This window comes from Argopecten irradians, chromosome 11 (assembly GCF_041381155.1).
Source record: "Argopecten irradians isolate NY chromosome 11, Ai_NY, whole genome shotgun sequence".
Taxonomy (NCBI): Eukaryota; Metazoa; Mollusca; class Bivalvia; order Pectinida; family Pectinidae; genus Argopecten; species Argopecten irradians.
This window is the reverse complement of record NC_091144.1, coordinates 26799462-26817922: the sequence shown is the minus strand read 5'-3', so window position 1 is coordinate 26817922 and position 18461 is coordinate 26799462. Positions and strand designations below refer to the sequence as shown.

Below are 18461 nucleotides of genomic sequence, written 5' to 3'. Positions count from 1 at the left end.
ATATGAAACAATATCAAATCAAATAAATAAACATTAAGTAAAAGACGACATAAATTATCATAACGATATTTGATAAGGATTTCTCAAAATCCTTGTCATTCAGCCAAAGATAATTAAATGATTTTGAGCTCTTATGTGGCATCTTATATATATTATCATAAGATTTACATGTGTTTGTGTTTTATTTTCATTTTTTTATTCCAAAGAACACGACAAACTCGGATCAATATAATTAAACTAGATTTCATTTTAACGGTGAACGCACCCTTAACAAAATTTGACAATAAAGCGTTTTAGTGCCAAGATAAAAACATGATCATGTGACCAACATGAATTTATCGCCATTTTGTATTGTGTTGGCAGTGCTTCCTCTGATTGGAGACAACAAATGACAGTTGTTGTCGTTTTAACTCCCTGGGATTTAAACATAGGAACTAATTTATAGTATCTCCAGCTTCATAAACATATATATGTGCACATTTTGAAGAAACAAGATATATATGATTTGTTGGTAAGAAATTGCCCGAGGAAATTTCTGATTCAGATGTGTTGTCATTCTGTCATTTAAAACCCTCGTGGTGCACATTACATTGTAGACTGCCCGGCTGATTTGCTGATGGTATCATTTATTTCACGCATTAAGATTAAGTTTTTATACTTGAGCATTAACACGGAAAAGTGATATTTTAATAATAATTTGGGGATTGACACTGCTGTACGTTACACGCCCAAATGTCCTAAATTTAGTAAAAAAAAATATAATTTATTGTTGTGTAGATTAAGTGGATACGTTGATATATGCGTATGCCTAAAGTAATTTACTTGATTGTATATACTGATAACTGTAAATAAAGGCTATTAAATTAATAACTCTACATTTTCATTAAACACACACAACCATTCACATCTTGATGTAAACAAAACATTAATTACATAAGGACTAATTTTGGAAGACTTCGTCTCTTCTTCTTCTTAGTTTTACAAGACTCCGTCAAAAATAACGATTACGTCTCGGTGATCTGTAGGGGTGCAAGGGTGTGAAGGGATTAAATTTGTGATTTTTTTGTAAGAATATAGATAAAAGGTGTGTGCAAAACTAATGCGCTAGGGCTTCAAGGGCTACGTTGGAAATATGTGCCTTGATTCCTTGAAGTCCTCAAGTGTAGTGCATTGTTCTGCTGTTACAGGGAAGAGATTCCAGTGAGTTATTGTTTGTGGGAAATATGAATATTTGTATGCTTCCTTTGTAGCAGAGATTTGTCTGAAGGAGTGTGGATTGGAGTGTCTGGTTCTGTGGTCTACTGGTATGTGTATGGTCTGGTATTCGAAGGCAACTATATTGTGTATCATTTTGTAGAAAAGTGTTAATCTTGTGTGTAGCCTTCGTGTCTGTAATGTTGGCCAGTTGAGTTGATGTATCATGTTTGATATGTTCCATAAGTATGCATGTGATACAGGTGAGTGATATGGGTAGTTAATGGGGTTGTATCTGTCACCTTTCTAGTATACAGAGTTTACATTTGCGTGTTTCCAATCTGTTGGTATTGTGCCTGTATTTAGAGAGTGAATGAACAGTTTGGTAAGTATGGGTGCTATTAAATTATGCCCCTAAGTTCTCTTAATAGTATGGCGTGTATATTTTCTGGTCCTGTTGCTTTGTGTGGGTTGATGTTTTTAAGGAGTTTATATCTATTCCTTGTTGCTTAAGGTTAATTTCAGGCATGACTGGGTGTACATGTGGTGATGGTCCTTTTTCTGGTATGGGGTGATCCTGTTCTGTTATGAAGGCTGATTTAAATTGTTCATTTAATATATATGTTTGCCTTACAAGTAGTGTACGTAGGTCTGTCATTAGACATCAAGCTCAACCCCAAATAAATATTCATTTATTCTAAAAACGTATGCAGAATGTTTCTTCCTCAATCTTGTTAAGTACTGAAAGATGTATAGAGAGATAATTAATTTATTATATTTTGTAATTTCTCTTTGTAAATGTAGGTACTCTGACCATGTCAGGCGTTGACAGGGAGAATGAAGATACAGTAGAAAACCCACATCCTGAAGATGAAGTTGGCCTTCCTGAGGGAGCTGAAGGCCAGGAGGAAAGAGCAGAAGGACAAGACAGGGATGGTGCTGAAAGTGAGGACAGCATAGAAGAAGGGACCGAGGCTGAATTAGAGGCAGAAGATGAGGCAGGTGCTCATCAGGCTGTGACCAAGCCCAACGCTGATGGTCAGGATGAAAGGAGCCATACTGAAACAGGGGAGGAAGCAGATTCTGACTCAGAGGCGGAGGATTTTGTTATGCCAACAGCTGAAGGAGCATGTCTACAGGTAGAAAGACGACAAAATGAAGTCAGGGGAGATAATCACAATGATGAAACAGTTTCAGGAAATTCAGCTGAAGTGGATAGTAATGGGGAATCTGTTATAAACAATGGACAATCTACAATGGCATGTGATCTAGCAGAGGCAGATGTGGGCGTGATAAAGGTAAAAGGTAACCTTGGTGATAGAGATATGGAAACAGAATCAGACAGACATCTAGTTGAAAATGACTTATCTGGTAGGACTAGGGGAGATAATCCAGAGGAAGAAATTTCCCCAATGGTTGAATCGGCTAGAGATATGGTAGAGGCAGACACTAATGTAGTCAGTGAATCTTGTGAAGCTGATTCTAACTTAGTCAATAGAAATGAAGACATCTCTAACCAGAATTTACAACAAAACAGCGTAAGCCCGTCATCTCTCACTGATGAGGCTTGTCAGGGGAGCAACGGTGAATATGTTCAGCAGGCCATCGATGGGAATGAAGATGTGGCGGAAGGTAATGTTATTCTGGAAGATGAGTTGGGTAGTGTCCATGACAAACAATTACTGAATGTTAAAAAGAAGCTTGAGCGTGGCGAAAGTGGAGAGTCATGGGAGCCGGAATGTGATCAAGACTCGGAGGAAGTGCGTGTGTCTGTAGAACTATCTGATTCTCATAGTCAGTCAAATGTTTGTGAAAATGCAAATGAAGGACCTAATGATGTAAGTCAGGGACCATCTAATGAGTCACCTGGGACTGTGTCAGAGGAAAGTATAGCATCAGAAGGTACTGCAGAGAATTCAAATCACCAATCTGTGTTTCCTCAACATTCTAGTCAAAACGAAGATGGGTCAAACATTTCTAGCAGCATGAGGCCAAACAGTTCTGAAACTTCTGGTATCAGCAACTGCACAACTAGTCAGGGAGTAGAAAAGGAAAATTCAGACATATCTAAGGGAGATAACCCTGTGTCTGGAGGTACTGTAAATACAGCAGACACAAGGACTGAAGGATCTGCGTGTGTTGTTGTAGACATCAACAAGGAACATTCCCGTGAAGATTCTCAGGTTTCAAACAGTGATAAAGACTTGTGTACTGGCGATCCAGCCTCAAATAGAGGGGATAAAGATAAGGGAGATAACTCTAACAAAAAATACAATGAAGATTGCTTAAATGAGAGTGATAAAGACACAAATATGAACCACAGTCCCAGTAAAAATCAACAACTTGATAAAGTGACTAAAGAAAACTGTGATAAAGATAAACTACACTCTCATGCACATTTAGGTACAGTTGACGATGATCTTTTGGATGAATTAGAATCAGAATTGACTAATCCGAATCCAGGAGAGTTGACTTTGAGAGATCCTGATTTATCGATAACTATAGACAATGAGAGTGGAGACGCCACCCCAACGGGGCGGAGAAGTCCAGTGCCTCCGAATGGTTTTGTTCACATGGATGTGCATTCAAAGCTGGTCCAGAAACTACAAACTTTACAGTTAGAGATAAAGCGGACTAGAACTAACCTTCAGAAAGAAAGACAGGAAAGCAACAGGTAATTTGTGTATGTGTAGGGGTAGGGAGGGGTGGGGGGTGATCTTCATAGATAGGGGAGTGTACAGGTTTATTAGATGGTGTGATAATTATAAATTATGTTACTTATAATTGATTTATGAAATATGAGTTCTCGGAAGCATTTTGACAATATCAATATTTGATTCTGCTCTTGTGGCCAGTTATTCTATCTACTTCACATAGTACATGTAATTGTCTAATTCTTTATCCAATTCAGGAACCAGTTTCGTGATTAATTGGTTAATTATTTAATGGTTATAAAGAAAGTCTTTAAATGAAAGTGATAAATGTTTTATAGATAAAAAAACCTCTTAATTACCTGGAATATAATCATAACTTACAATCAATAATTTTGATAATGATTGGGAGTTTAGATTAAACAAATTTCATCTGTGTCTTTTTTCAAATTCCCAACAGTTGACAAAATATTTTCCTGTGTAGGTAATATAAATATATATATAAAAAAAATAAAATTACACATATACATTTGTACTGTGTTAAAGTAATTAATTGATCATAAACAAATTATCTTTCATTTCTTTGTAGCATTATATGATTTGATATAAATAAAAGTTTTGTGTATAATTAAAAATAAATAAGTTATGAATTCCATGGCACATTAAGTACCTGGAAATATAGGACCAAGTTTAATAATGTGTACAAAGAATGTCCTGGCCTCGGAAATCAATATCAGGATCTGTCTGAGTGAGAACTCTATAGCTATACCTGTATAGGTAATTATAAGTGTTCATATAATCATGATCAGTCAGCCAAAGCCTGTGGCATGATCTGTATTCAGCTCATGTGACATGATGACTTTATGATATATACTTACTATCAGTATATCGTAAATACTGTATATATTGTATATACCAAAGCCAAAACAAATTAGTTTGATATGATGTACTGTAAAAGTGTATAGATTGGTATTTTCTTATTCATTGTATGTTAATTACATATAAATTGACGTTATATAGCATAATTGAAAGTAATAAAATTTGTGATGTATAGGTCAGCTGTCTTCAAAAATAATGATTATAGTAAAATAAGCTTTATATTATAAGGGAACACTTAATAAAAATGCTCCACCGCTGACAAATGGTATTTTTTCACTATCAAAAACAGGAGCAGACAATTTAGGATTTTTCTTCAGTTACAAACAAAAGTTACTTAGTTTACACCATTACCACCATTGAAAAGTTTGAGCTTCTTATTTTACTTCAAGTTAAAAATATAAAAAATAATTAACTGCATCCTGATAAAATTCCGTGGCACTATATTTTATATGGAATGAAGTACTGATGATTGCGCATGCACCAAAGGAGAAATAAATTATTTTATATTATTTTTTGCGTAGATTAGATATATGTATACACGATTAAACAACAATTATTGTTCAAATGATGAATATCATTTATGCTCTGTCGACGATGGAGCATCTTTAACGCATTTGTAATATTTACATCAAGCTTAAGTTTGACAATCAATCTTCTAATTTAAAGTTAACGATATGTACATGAATATGTGTTAACGTTGAGTTGCTATCTATATTTTTTAAGTCAGTTAATGTAAATATTAATTATTTAATTAACAAACTGATCACAATCTTATATTAATTTAATTAGCATAAGTTTTATGGTGTATGTACTGTACATATATATTCCTGAAGAGCCATCACACAAAATGGCCAAAGTGCTAGAGGAGGGTTGTTAGTTTTATTTAATATTATACATATATTTTATGTATGCACATCATGTTTGTAATTGGTAAGGTATTAAATTTGACGCAGAAACACCAAGAACATACTTAATAAGTCACATTGAATATTGGTATTCAGGCATGGTATATATAGCTCTATTGTATTGGCTTTTTATAAAAGTGATTGACTCATGATTATTTGTCACACATGTATTAAAACGTCAGTTTTTATGATTCCCTTATAGGATATATTTCTATAAGTACCATGTTATACCGGTATATATATATACAACTTGTGCCATATTATAACTGGTCTCAAAAACAAAACTTTTGATGCTGATATTAAAAACTCTGTCAGTATGAAAATTATAGCTCACACATATATACATACACATATATAAACATATATGTAGCATTAATAAAGTAAGAGATTTTTACAGGATGGTCCGGTGGCACTCGCCTTTCACATGTATATATATATATAGCTATAGCTAGCCAGGGTATGATCACGTGGGTTTTCTCTGAGTACCTTCCTCTCTAATATAAAACCCCTCGCGCACTTTCATCTGGGCAATCGAAAGTCATTTGTAAATTGTATATCGATGTAAAATGAATAAAGTTTATATTAAGACATTCTTAATTATGACTGAGATCAGTATTATCTCAAAACTCATAAATTATACAACCAAGGAATATATATAAGAACAAAAAAATTGAATTTTGCAGAAAAGAAACAATATAAAATTGAACACAAAGACTTGATCAGGAACCTATCTTTATAATTATATAGACAAATATACATTTGTATGTATATCACATTGTCTCTTCCTATATGCGTATCTGCTGGTGCAAAAGCTTAAGAAACCTACATGCACCAGTGGTAGTGGCTATGAATATTAAACATTTGTTATTTCCAGCTGTGGTGGCAGGGGCTTTATCCCTACAAATAACCATTGATTTTTACTGGCTACCGGTATATCTTTGTGGTATAAACTTGGGTCAAGGCCTATTGTGAATTATAGATTATCATGAATAGGGTATGCTCTTCCTAGAAAGATAGCGATTTATAGGTAGGAAGTAAATAGATAAAGTATGGCTTATACTTCTAGCTAATATTGTATAGTTATATAATAACCTGCCACAATGTTACCCAGTCCTTGTCCAATCAGGATCATTATTCATGTCGTATATTTTGACATAACTGTATATGCGTGGTCACTTACTTTTTAATTTAAAGTATTTAAACATTTTAATCTAGAATCTGTCTTTACAAGCCAAGTATGTTAGTGGCAGTGGTATCTGGTAAAAGGAACACTAGTACAATAGACCATTATATTAGAGGTTCGATTTCTGTCCATTAATTTAGGAATAACAAAACAAAACATTATACATGTATATCGTTAATTAATTTTAATGATTATTGTTTCTAGCAAATGATAAATTATTTCACTGATTTTTATTCAAGGCAAATGAGAAAAAAAATCACCTGATAGATATTAATCAAAGTACATGTGTACAAGTGCATATTGTTATAGTTGAAAGTAAACAACTGGGTTCTTCCACTTAATTATTCATACTTTTTCACTTTGTTATTGTAATTAATTCCTCAAAATTAAAATTGTATTTCTTGTAATTTTCATCGAAAAGATATGTTGGTTTAACATTTGATATTTGAACATAGACATGTATCTTGATGATTTAGCTCCCCAAAACCATATGTCAGTCTATAAGAGAGTGGAAATCTAGGGATCATATATACCTGGTTTTGAATATAATGCCTTCAATCACCGCTATGTTCAGTACCTTCGGGTTTTATCGGAATTCTGAATCGTATCACGTGACTGACGTCCACACGTCCTGCACGTGGTGATCCAGGTAACTAGCTAAAGCATAAGCGCACCTGTGTTTGTTTAGGTTTTCCTTCTGGCTAATATGAGCAAATCGTGCTGGTAAATGTCCACAGAGCGAGTATCTGAAACATCTATTTCAAACATTGCTGTAATTCAATATTGTGTGTATCAAATATTGTAATGTGCGAGCATTATTTTCTTTGTAGATCCAGTCTGCTGAGCTAGCGAGGTTGACCACATGTTATGTTTACGAAAAATAGTTGACATTTCTCTTGGTTTCACAACTCTCGTGTTACTTCGAGATTGTCGCGAAGATGTTCGGAAGAGTTCGGAATGATTCGGCCTGTTTCGAGCCTATTTTTCATGTGTACACGATAAAAAGATTTTTAACTTTATAATAAAAAATACTTCCAGTGCTGCAACTTTATAAAAAGTGGTATAATTAGAAAGTTTAAAACTCAGACAAAGGGAGAAAAATATGTATAAACCTTAAACAGTTTTCACTATGACAAAAAGAGAGAAAGTTATAGACAATACAACTTTAAAGATGCTCTACCTCTTACAAATAGTATTTTTTCTCAATAAAAACCAAGAGCAGACAAATTTACTAAGTTACTAACTTTACACCATTAATTACCGCCAATGAAAAGTTTGGGCTTCTAATTTTATTTCAAGATAAAAATATCAAAAATTATTGATTGCATCCCGTGGCACTTTTTGTTCTATAGGGAATGAAGAACTGATTGCGCATTCCTGAAAAGTAAAACAAATTGTTTTATACATTTTTTTTTGTATTAATTAGACATATGTATACACGAGGAAACACCAATTATTGTTCAAGTGATGAGTATCATTTATGTTCTGTCGGGGGTGGAGCATCTTTAAGCTAATAATAAACAGATATGTTTTTCTAATAATTAAAAATACAGGCGGTAATTAATATATATATCAGGTTAGTTTGGCAATGCACTCGGGGTTAAAATTCCATTAAATTCTTCACAAGTCAAAAACCAGTTCTCATATGATATTATGTAGAAGGTGAACTGTGTCATTTTTCAATACCCGGTAGAAATAAAAAAAAAATCCAACAAATACTGGAATATGTGGTAATATGTGGAGACATCTTAACCACTCCGCCACCGCTGCCCTTATAAAAATGCATAGATGAATAATGTAGAATGTCATAGGTTAAAAACAGAAACTTTGAATCTTGTGTGTGTTGTAGATGGAAGAGCCATGCAGAGGATTGTGAGGACCAGATGAGTACGGCTATCAAAGAGAGAGATTCCTACCTCCGTGAACTCAAAACAGCTAAGAAACACAATGCTGATGACCTTTACATCCCACAGATCAAAGAGGTGAGGTGAAAGGTCAAAAATGATGAGGTGAAAGGTCAAAAAGGGTGAGGTGAAAGATCAAAAGGGGTGAGGTGAAAGATCAAAAGGGGTGAGGTGAAAAGTCCAAAAGGGTAAGATAAAAAGTTAAAAAGAGTGAGTTGAGATATCAAAAGGGGTGAAGTCAAAGGTTAATAGTGGCCATGGTGAGGTCAAAGATCAAAAGGGGGGAGATCAAAGGTAAAAATAGGTGAGGTCAAAGTTCAAAAGGCATTTTTTGTATCCTTCACAAATTCAAACGTGTAAAAATGTTTATGGACAAAAAAGACTCCAAGATAAGTGACATTTGTAGATTGTTTTATTTCAAATATGGACTACATGTTACAGAAAGTGATAGTTTCTGTTTATTTTTGTAACGGTACATGATATATATGATGTGGGACCTATGGCTTATAATTACTAGCATTAATGCTGAAATCATCTCTCTATTTACCATTAATGTATGTTTGTAAAAAAAGACTACTCTTGATTATAATATTATTTTTTATATGTGAACCAGTTAGTTGTATCATATTATTCCCATTCATTTCATTTGAAACATCAAGTAATTCCAAATTTTTCATCATGTCAGCTCAACTTTTTAACTATATGAGACAACTAAACCATAATATATTCTAGAGCAAATTTCTTTCACTGCTATAGAATGCAACTTTAATAAAATTATTTTACTAATTGGCTATGCCTTAAAGATCAGAGTTAAAAAATGTTTCGCTTGCATTCAAAGGTGTATGCCAAGGTGATGTTGTTGGTCTTTCTTTTTATGAACCATTGTTAATTTTACAGCTGGAGTTTACAATATCACAGCAGCAGAATGATATACGTGGTCTGAGAGACAAGCTCGCTAGTCATGATGCCGCAGCAAAGAAATGTATAGCTGGTTTACAGACGGAGATGAAGCACCGAGTGGATCAGGTAAGATTACTTAAAATTGAATACCGTATAACCAGTTATTTTAACAAGTCAAAATTTTCCCGATTTGGACCAAAAACAATGAATATTGAGTTTTAGCGAATAAAATTTTCCTGATTTGGCTAAGGTTATGAGCTAAAGGTATGAAAGGTGACCTATTCTAATCGTCTTTTATCCATCGTTGTGCGTCGTCCGTCATGTGTTTGTAAACAATTTACATTTTCGACTTCTTCTCAAAAACCGCTGAAGCGATTTCAATGAAATTTTGCACAAACCATCTAAGGCATAAGGCCAATCAAAATTGTGATTACCCAAGTGGGCTGTGGGAGGGGCCAAAAGGGGTAAAATTGATTAAAATTTCAAAAATCTTATTCTCCACTCACAGATGTGGTAGAATCAAATACTTTTCATTGATAGAAAGGTCTCAAGGCCCTTTACAAAAATTGTGAATTATATGACCCTGGGGTCTCAGGTTTCCCCCTGGTGAGGTGGTTAAATTTACTATAGTTTATATAGTGAAAACACATTTTGGAGCATTATTTGGTCATTTATAATAGAAAATTAGTCAAATAATGTCAGAATTATCCCTATGGGATGGCCATTGAATCTTATTAACAGATTTTCCATGACTGAACCCCAGGGGCCTAAGGGGCGAGGCCAAAATGGGTCAAATAGGCTAAAACTTCGAAAAATTTCTTCTGAAATTTTGGAACTGGTAGAATAAAATACTCTTCATAGATGGAAAGGTCTTAAGGTCCTTTACACAAATTGTGAACTATATGATTCTGGGGTCTCAGGTTTTCCCCTGAGGAAGGGGGGTCAAGTTTACTTTTATAAATTAGTTTATACAGGAAAAACACACTAATGAACGTTATTTGCTTATTTTTCATAAGAAATTAGTCAAACTGGGTTAGAATTTTTAGCCTGAGATAGCATTTTGTTGTCATATCCATATTGGTCCAGGCCGACCCCAAGGGGCCTTAGGGGTTGGGCCAAAAGGGGTCAAATAGGCTAAAACTTCATAAATCTTCTTCTGTGTTCACAGATTCGATGGAACCAAATACTCTTCATAGATTGAAAGGCCCTTTATAAAACGTGTGAATTTCATGGGCCTTGGATTTCAGATTTTCCACTTGGGAGGGAGTCAAATTTACTATAGTTTATATAGGAAAAACACATTTATGAACATTATTTGCTTAGTTTTAATAGGAAATTAGTCAAACTGGGTTAGAATTATTAGACTGAGAAAGCATTTTAACACCATATCGACACACAATTATTCGTAAGGGACGAACATTTGATCGTAGAAATATTCAATATTTTAGATATATTCAAATCAGCTTCTGGCTCAAAATTAACTTAGATAAAACAACAGGTATATATTTAGGCAGATGGAAGCATAAAGATCCAATATATACAAATATATCCTGGTCGAAAACTTGTGTGAAAACATTAGGAGCCCATCATGGATACGTCATCGATGACAATTCCATATGGAAAGAAAAAATTCAAAAAATTAAATCATGCTTGCAGGTTTGGAAAAGTAGAAATTTAACACTATATGGTAAGAGTTTAGTTATTAAGTCTTTAGTAATATCACTTATAGGTTATGAAATTGAAGCACGTGGTATCTCAGAACGTTATATAAAAGAAATCGATTCATTGATATGGGAATTTGTATGGAATGGGAAAAGGGATTTAGTCAACAGGAATATGTCATCAAAAAGGTTCAAAGACGGGGAATGGAAATTGTTAATATCAGAGAATTCATTTTCAGAAGGCAAATAAAAACAATGTATAAAATTATGCAAAGTGATATTGAGACATGGATTGAAATAGGTAAATACTGGTTAGGCTATATGGATGAAAAATTTAGAGTAACCTATTTTCTATGTAAATTATCAGACATACGCACTATTGACACATCAAAAATTCCACTTTTCTACAGAAATCTTCTTGAAGCATGGGCAAATTTCCAAAAATCTAGCCACTCAACTCTCAACAAAAACAAAATACTAGAACAGCCAATTTTTGGAAATTATTTCATCCAGTATAATAAAACAGCCATATATTTTCCTTCTTTTCTCAAAAGCAATATTTTTACAATACAAGATTTATGGGATGAACGCAGAAATAATTTTAAAGAGGATTACGAAATATATAACATGTTAACTGACAAAAGAAATTGTATCGCTGAACTAGCAAAGTTTAAGATCGCTTTTCCGACACAACGGTTGAATGTTCTAAAAGGAATTGATGCTGGGGCGACAGATTTTGTTTATCCTAATATAGACGCCAATCTTAATATTATAGGGAAAGATAACAAACCGATAGGATACAAAAGTCTGAAACCAAAAATGATAACGTGTAAAAGAAATCCTGATGCAGATCCTATCTGCAAATTAAGATGGGAAATCGAATTTCAAAAACAGTTCAATTGGGAATTAATATGGAAAAATGTACAAAATACCGTTACAACAAATCAAGTAAAACAATTTCAATGGAAGTGTATACACAACATTATATATACAGAATCAAAAATAAGTAAATTTGGTAATTCGAATGACAAGTGTCATTTTTGCAAAACGCAAACTGAAGATATTGTACATTTATTTTTTGAATGTGGTATTGTCAGAAATATTCTAAACATTTGTTCTGTACATATATTTAAAACCATTCCGGGATTTAATGAAGATATGCTGACATCAGATGTTGTGATTTTGGGATTTCAAGCTAAAGATAATATGTCAGTTCTTCTCAATACCGCATTATTGTCCTTCAAATGGTCCATTTGGAAATGTAGAAATGAAATTAAGTATAACAAAATAGAAATTGCTGTTGATCATATATTTAGGAAAGTCCAATACCTATTTCTAAGTAATTTAGAAATGTTTATAAAATCAAAGAAAAAGAAAATTGTATCAATAAAGTATGTTCAGAATATTTTAGATAAATTTAGGAATTAGCTATAGAATGCGAGGATGAATTAAGAATGAAAGAAAAGTAATAAATGAGTATGAAAGATTCACAGAACGAATGTATCAATGAATAATATAAAGAAAGAGAAAGAGTAAGTGAATGATTGGAAGGTTAGAGAGAATATAGGGAAATGAATGTTGAATGAAAGCCCTCTTGCAAGAGGACAATTATGTACGGATGCTGAATCCAGGGTTCCAACCCTGGCAGTCATCTACGTTTATCATGTCTGGGGAATAAAGTAATTTTTTTTTTGGAAAAAAAAAAAACAAAAAAAAAACCACCATATCCGTATTGGTCCTAGCTGACCCCCAGGGACCAGAGGGGCGGGACCAAAATGAGTCAAAATGGCTAAAATTTCAAAAATCTTCTTCTGAATTCACAGGTTTGATGAAACCAAATAATCTTCATAGATTAAAAAGTGAAATTCATAAAATCACTGACTGACTTCTAGTTTTGTTTTGTTGTTTAACGTTGGCAAAGCAAATGTGAATTTTAAGAATAAGGTTTGGTAACATAATACACTAACTATCAAAATGAAAAACAAAAAATGAAAAGTTTAATACCAAGGTTCAACTGTAAAGTTTATTCTAATTCGTAAATACTTTCTACAGATTTGAACCAACTTTACAATGCTCTTTCTGTATCAGCATTCAGGTGACCGTCAAGGCCTCTTGGGCCTCTTGTTAATATTTCGTGGATCAAAATTTTGCGATCATGTTGAGGACCCACAATACCATCGCTGCAAAAATAAGGCCATACAAAAAAATATTTGTGTCTCCAGTAACCCAACCGAACCTATAAAATCAGTACCTACTCAAAATTTTTTTTTTTCAGTTTTGTCCTCAATCAAACAAATTACAACCTAAATTTTGTTTGGTTTTTCACAAAATCAGGAATTTTGGTACCAATTCTGTAAATCTAAGACACCAATAATCTCCTGGGAATCAAATCCATGGTTTATATAAGGTTGAATAAGTTCTGCTTCAGTTTTTCACTGCAGGAAACTGGGATGAAGAGAAAAAGAAATATAAAAAAAAAAAAAAAAAATCCCTACGTACCGACCCTTCATTTTGAAAGGGTGTTCCCAGAAACTAGAATATTCTTTTATTTGGCCTAACCAATTAATTATATACGGTATGATATTCAGTAAAACCTGCCTTAGCAAGTTTCGTGTTAAAAGTTTTGAACATCTTATTTTCACAGTTGTTGTTTCAGGTTATTATTTTCACTGCTGTTATTCCAAATGACATATTTTTTCCCGTTAATATTCAGGTGACAAAGATGTATGAAGAAGCTAACAAAGACAAAGCTGATATGGTAGTCAAGTACGCACAGGCCGAGAAAAACTTCATGGGGGCCCACAAGACTGTGGAGAGGCTAGAGGTCAAGGTCAGAGAGCTCACACGGGAGAGGGATGGCCTCAACAACAAGGTCAAGGAAGCTAAAGGGGAGAGGAAACGTCTACAGACTGAGATCGATGCAAAGGTACAGTTCATCCATATCAGCTTGATAGAATGCTATAACCATAATTATAATGCACTGCTCAGTTTCACAAAAATAAAACAAAATTCACTTTGTTACAAGCTTATTACAGACATATAGGAACCTTGTTGGGAATGAAAATGACCAAGTTGTTACTATTAATTTGTTGAAAGCATGTTTGTTATAGATGTGTTTTATTGTAATATATTTCATATCTATTCAAGAATCCTTTCTTCATATTCATATTTGGACTAATAAACAAGTTGGTGTTTCAGATTTCAGAGGTGAACAGCATCAACAAAGAGTTGGAGAAAGAGAAGGAAATGTTGGTGTCAGCTGATGTTCGGATCAAATGGGCTCAGAATAAACTTAAGTCAGAACTAGAGGCCCACAAGGTTAGTTATCCAGAAAACTGACTTAGTATTTTAATATGTTTTAAGATAAACATAATAACTAATTTTCTTGATTTCTTCATACTGTTATATTTACACTTGCTAGGCTTGGTCACTATACGCTAATACTAGCCGATTTTGTTGACCATAACTGCATGGTAACATTGAACTTTGAACTTGCGTAAGGAAATGTTCTGTGCAACGTAAAAGGACTACTTTTTTTAAAAAGAAACACATGGCTTTGTTTACATTTTGACGCAACATTACGTGTATATTGTTGTTTTTCATAGAATTTTGGAAAAATGTAAACAATATATACATGTTTTATATTTATATATGATTCAAACATTTTTTAAATTTACAATTGTATAAAGAAACGGAAAAATATCCCGACCGGGGCGACGTGCTTTCATTTTTGTTAAAAATGATAGGTGTCAAATGTAAACATTACCTCTGTGCCTATGTTCGTCCTACGATCGAGCCTTTGGGGTGGACGAGTGTGAGACCCCTGATAGAGGTCAGTTATAAACATATCCTCTTCTCTTTGTTCTTTGAGTATTTAATCATGTGTATTATAAAACATGCACCGCTAATAATCCACGTGTTGACAGTTCCGCGTCACCACAAATACATTGTATCCATCGAACACAAGTGAATTTGTTTCATCTATCGATGGCGATATGGATCTAAGCGTAGATTATATAATCACATGGCTCCCAAGGATGTAATACCGTCAAGTCAGACGACATCTCAAACACATTAAGCTACTTGAAAATCGGTGTTTTGCCAACTTCGGCAAACTCCAGTGTGTAAGCGTGCGTCAGCTTCGCCTCGCTGCACAATAACGGTCACTGAGTTCACACATGTGGCCGTGTACAAATTCTTTATGTTATTACGCTATATATTAACTTTTAGCAAAATTGAATATATATTTAAAGTTCTGATCTGATTAAATAAAATTATCTCTGAAATTTACTTTGTTTGTCATGTTTATTTTACACTAAAATATTGAACTTTTTTGTCGTCGCGGGTGAATAATTCTACCTTACGTGAAGCGTCACCATTCGCTGTTCAAATGAGTAAGCTCCTCCCACTTTTGACCGACTTTTATTGAATAATTACGTCACTTTCAAATGACGATTTTATTGCATAAAATATAAATAAAAAGTCGTGTGAGTGTAAATATAGGGATTGGATTTCGTTTTTATGTTAACCATGCTTGTATGGAGCAATTCCTCTAAGAATATATTCAATATGGGGCGCTAACGCGCCCCATAGAATATATTCTTAGAGGAATTGCTCCATACAAGCATGGTTAACATAAAAACGAAATCCAATTTTATCCTATTTAATTTACTCAGTTAAAATTCTACATTGAAAAATCATTTTTAGCTCACCTGGTCCGAAGTTGCTTGTGAGCTGATGTCATGGTGCAGCTTTTGTTGTCTGTCTGTCTGTCAACATTTCCTTACATCGTTACAAGTCATAGATTTCTGCACTGATTATAACCAAATTTGGCCAAAAACATCCTTGGGGGGAAGGGAACAGAGTTTGTATAAATCTTGGCTCTGACCTCTCAGGGGGCAGGAGGGGTGAGGTCCGTCAGGGAAATAGGAAGTTAATAAAGATTGAACCTGTATTCAGAACATATCTTGGCATAACAAACCAGGTGAGCGATACAGGACCATTCAACCTCTTTTTATGATATTTTTTTGGTTTAACCAATATTCTCATGAATCAAATGTACTTAGACATCTTTTCTTGATGTTGTTGTTTGATATGCCTTCTACTTCTACATGTGAATATGTTTAGAACATAATGTACTTTAATTGGTTAGTTATTCTTGTCAATGCCAACTTAATAGGAGTTGTTCCACTTTTTTACCTCTACCACATAGGATTGGAATTTCAAAGCATTAATAAAACATGATTGAAATTAGGTTCAGCATTCTTCTTAATTTGGGATTTTTTATAATCTAAAAATAGAAAACTGATTTAGTTCAGAGAAATGATATTGACTACATGTGCAGAATGTTATATTTTGTGTTAATAGGAAACCAAGGTTGTACTGGATAAAACACACCAGAAACTGACTGAGGCAAAGGAAGAGACTGAACAGATCCGACGAAACTGTCAGGAAATTGTCAAAACATATCAGGTATATATATATATATACTCAGAATATCAAATTGTGTACTGTCAGGAAATTATTAAAACCTTTTAGGTATATATATAGTCAGAATATCAAAGAAACACAATTTAACAAAGTATGACAATTTATTTACTCTTGCCCTATCTGGGCCTCGAACTCATGATCTACAGCACCCAATCGCCTAGTCAAGCAAATCTGTGCCTTCTACTGCCACGCCATTTCCACATCCCCAAAAAAAAAGATGTTTCTATGTTAAATTGTGTTTCTTTGATATTTTATAGTCAGAATATCAAATTGTGTATTGTCAGGAAATTGTCAAAACATATCAGGTATATATATAATCAGAATGTAAAATTGTGTATTATTGCGCTGGCAGAATGTAAAATTGTGTATTACTGCGCTGGCAGATCTCATTGTAATGTTTTGAGGGGAGGCACTTGGACCTTATGGTTGCTATGACAATGATAATACAGTAAAAATTTGATAACCCGGTCGATGATGATCTGGAAAATCACAATCTGGCAGAGATGTCTGTTATGGATTTGATTACTGATTAAGTAGACATAATGAACAGTCAAGAAAGTTTGCAATACAATGTTCTTGGATTTTGATAGGTGAAGATTGTTACCTCTATTTCTCAGGAAGTACTGAAGGGAACTGGTTAAAAATTAAACTGTAGGTTCCCCTAGGGCCCTAGTTGTGCATATTGCATTTTGATCAGTCAACAAGATTGTCAACAGACAGCTATCTTGGATTTCGATAGTTAAGGCTTGAAAAGCAGGGAAAAGATCCTTCTTTCCATTGTCAGACATAGATCATTATTTTGTTGGATTGAAAGTCCCTCTGGGATCTCTTGTAATTAATTCTTACAGACATTTCTGGCTATATTTAGATTTTTTTAGCATGCCCTTTTTATACCATTGTTACCAGGAATCTGAAGAGATCAAGTCAAACAATCTGGACAACAAATTGAAAATGAAGGAGAGCGAGTTACTGCATCAACAACAACAGAAGTCAAGTCAGGAAGAGGTAATGAAAGAGATAATGAGAGGATAGAATGATAAAAGGCTGTATAAAATATCATGTGTAGGAAATGTAGTAGCTTGCATTAATCCTGTTCACCAATGTTCTGCTGTATGTTATTATCCCCTGCTTTCTCCGAAATGGGGGATATTAATTTGGGTTTGTCCGTCTGTCTGTAACACTGTAACAAATGTTAACCGATTTTCTTCAAACATGGTGACAAGGTTAAATGCCTTAACGTAGACAGTCCCTTCTGTGATGTCATACGTTTGTAACGTCGCTATCCGGATCCCGGCAAACGTATGTTATTTATCCGTTCCAATCTATTATAACATCGGCATTCCAGAAAATATTTCGTCTAGAACCTTTCCGAGTGTTTACTTGAAGTGTATCAATCTAAAGGGGTAGAAATCGGTGAATATAGCATAATTTTGAAGATTCATGCATGAAGTAAAATCCCGAAATCATAATGGTCGCTTAACAATCAGATCAAATATCACATGGATTTACAGGGACCCAAAAGGAAAAACTTCACGTCAGAAGTAAGAAATGAATGACTGTTAACATTATAATTGTATACCTATCTTTTTGCAGAATAGAAATAAATTTACACAGTAATGGATGCCGAAGGAAGTTAGTGGTGTTTTGAATAGAAACATTTGAGTTTCGAGCTTCTTCGTAACCGGTATACTAAT

At 33.9% G+C, this 18461-nt stretch overlaps 1 protein-coding gene across 2 annotated transcripts in view; it reads left to right on the top strand.

The window, feature by feature from the left end:
* The first annotated feature begins 334 nt into the window (after window positions 1–334).
* The window catches only part of LOC138335142 (coiled-coil domain-containing protein 186-like), a 36890-nt gene continuing 18763 nt past the window's right edge, over window positions 335–18461 (top strand). For both annotated transcript variants that reach the window (XM_069284090.1, XM_069284089.1), the window contains exons 1-8: window positions 335–511; window positions 1999–3868; window positions 8662–8794; window positions 9614–9742; window positions 13991–14203; window positions 14476–14595; window positions 16645–16749; window positions 17674–17772. In XM_069284090.1, the coding sequence (XP_069140191.1) occupies window positions 2010–3868; window positions 8662–8794; window positions 9614–9742; window positions 13991–14203; window positions 14476–14595; window positions 16645–16749; window positions 17674–17772 (2658 nt within the window). In that variant the 5' untranslated portion in view covers window positions 335–511; window positions 1999–2009. The remainder of the gene's footprint in view (window positions 512–1998; window positions 3869–8661; window positions 8795–9613; window positions 9743–13990; window positions 14204–14475; window positions 14596–16644; window positions 16750–17673; window positions 17773–18461) is intronic.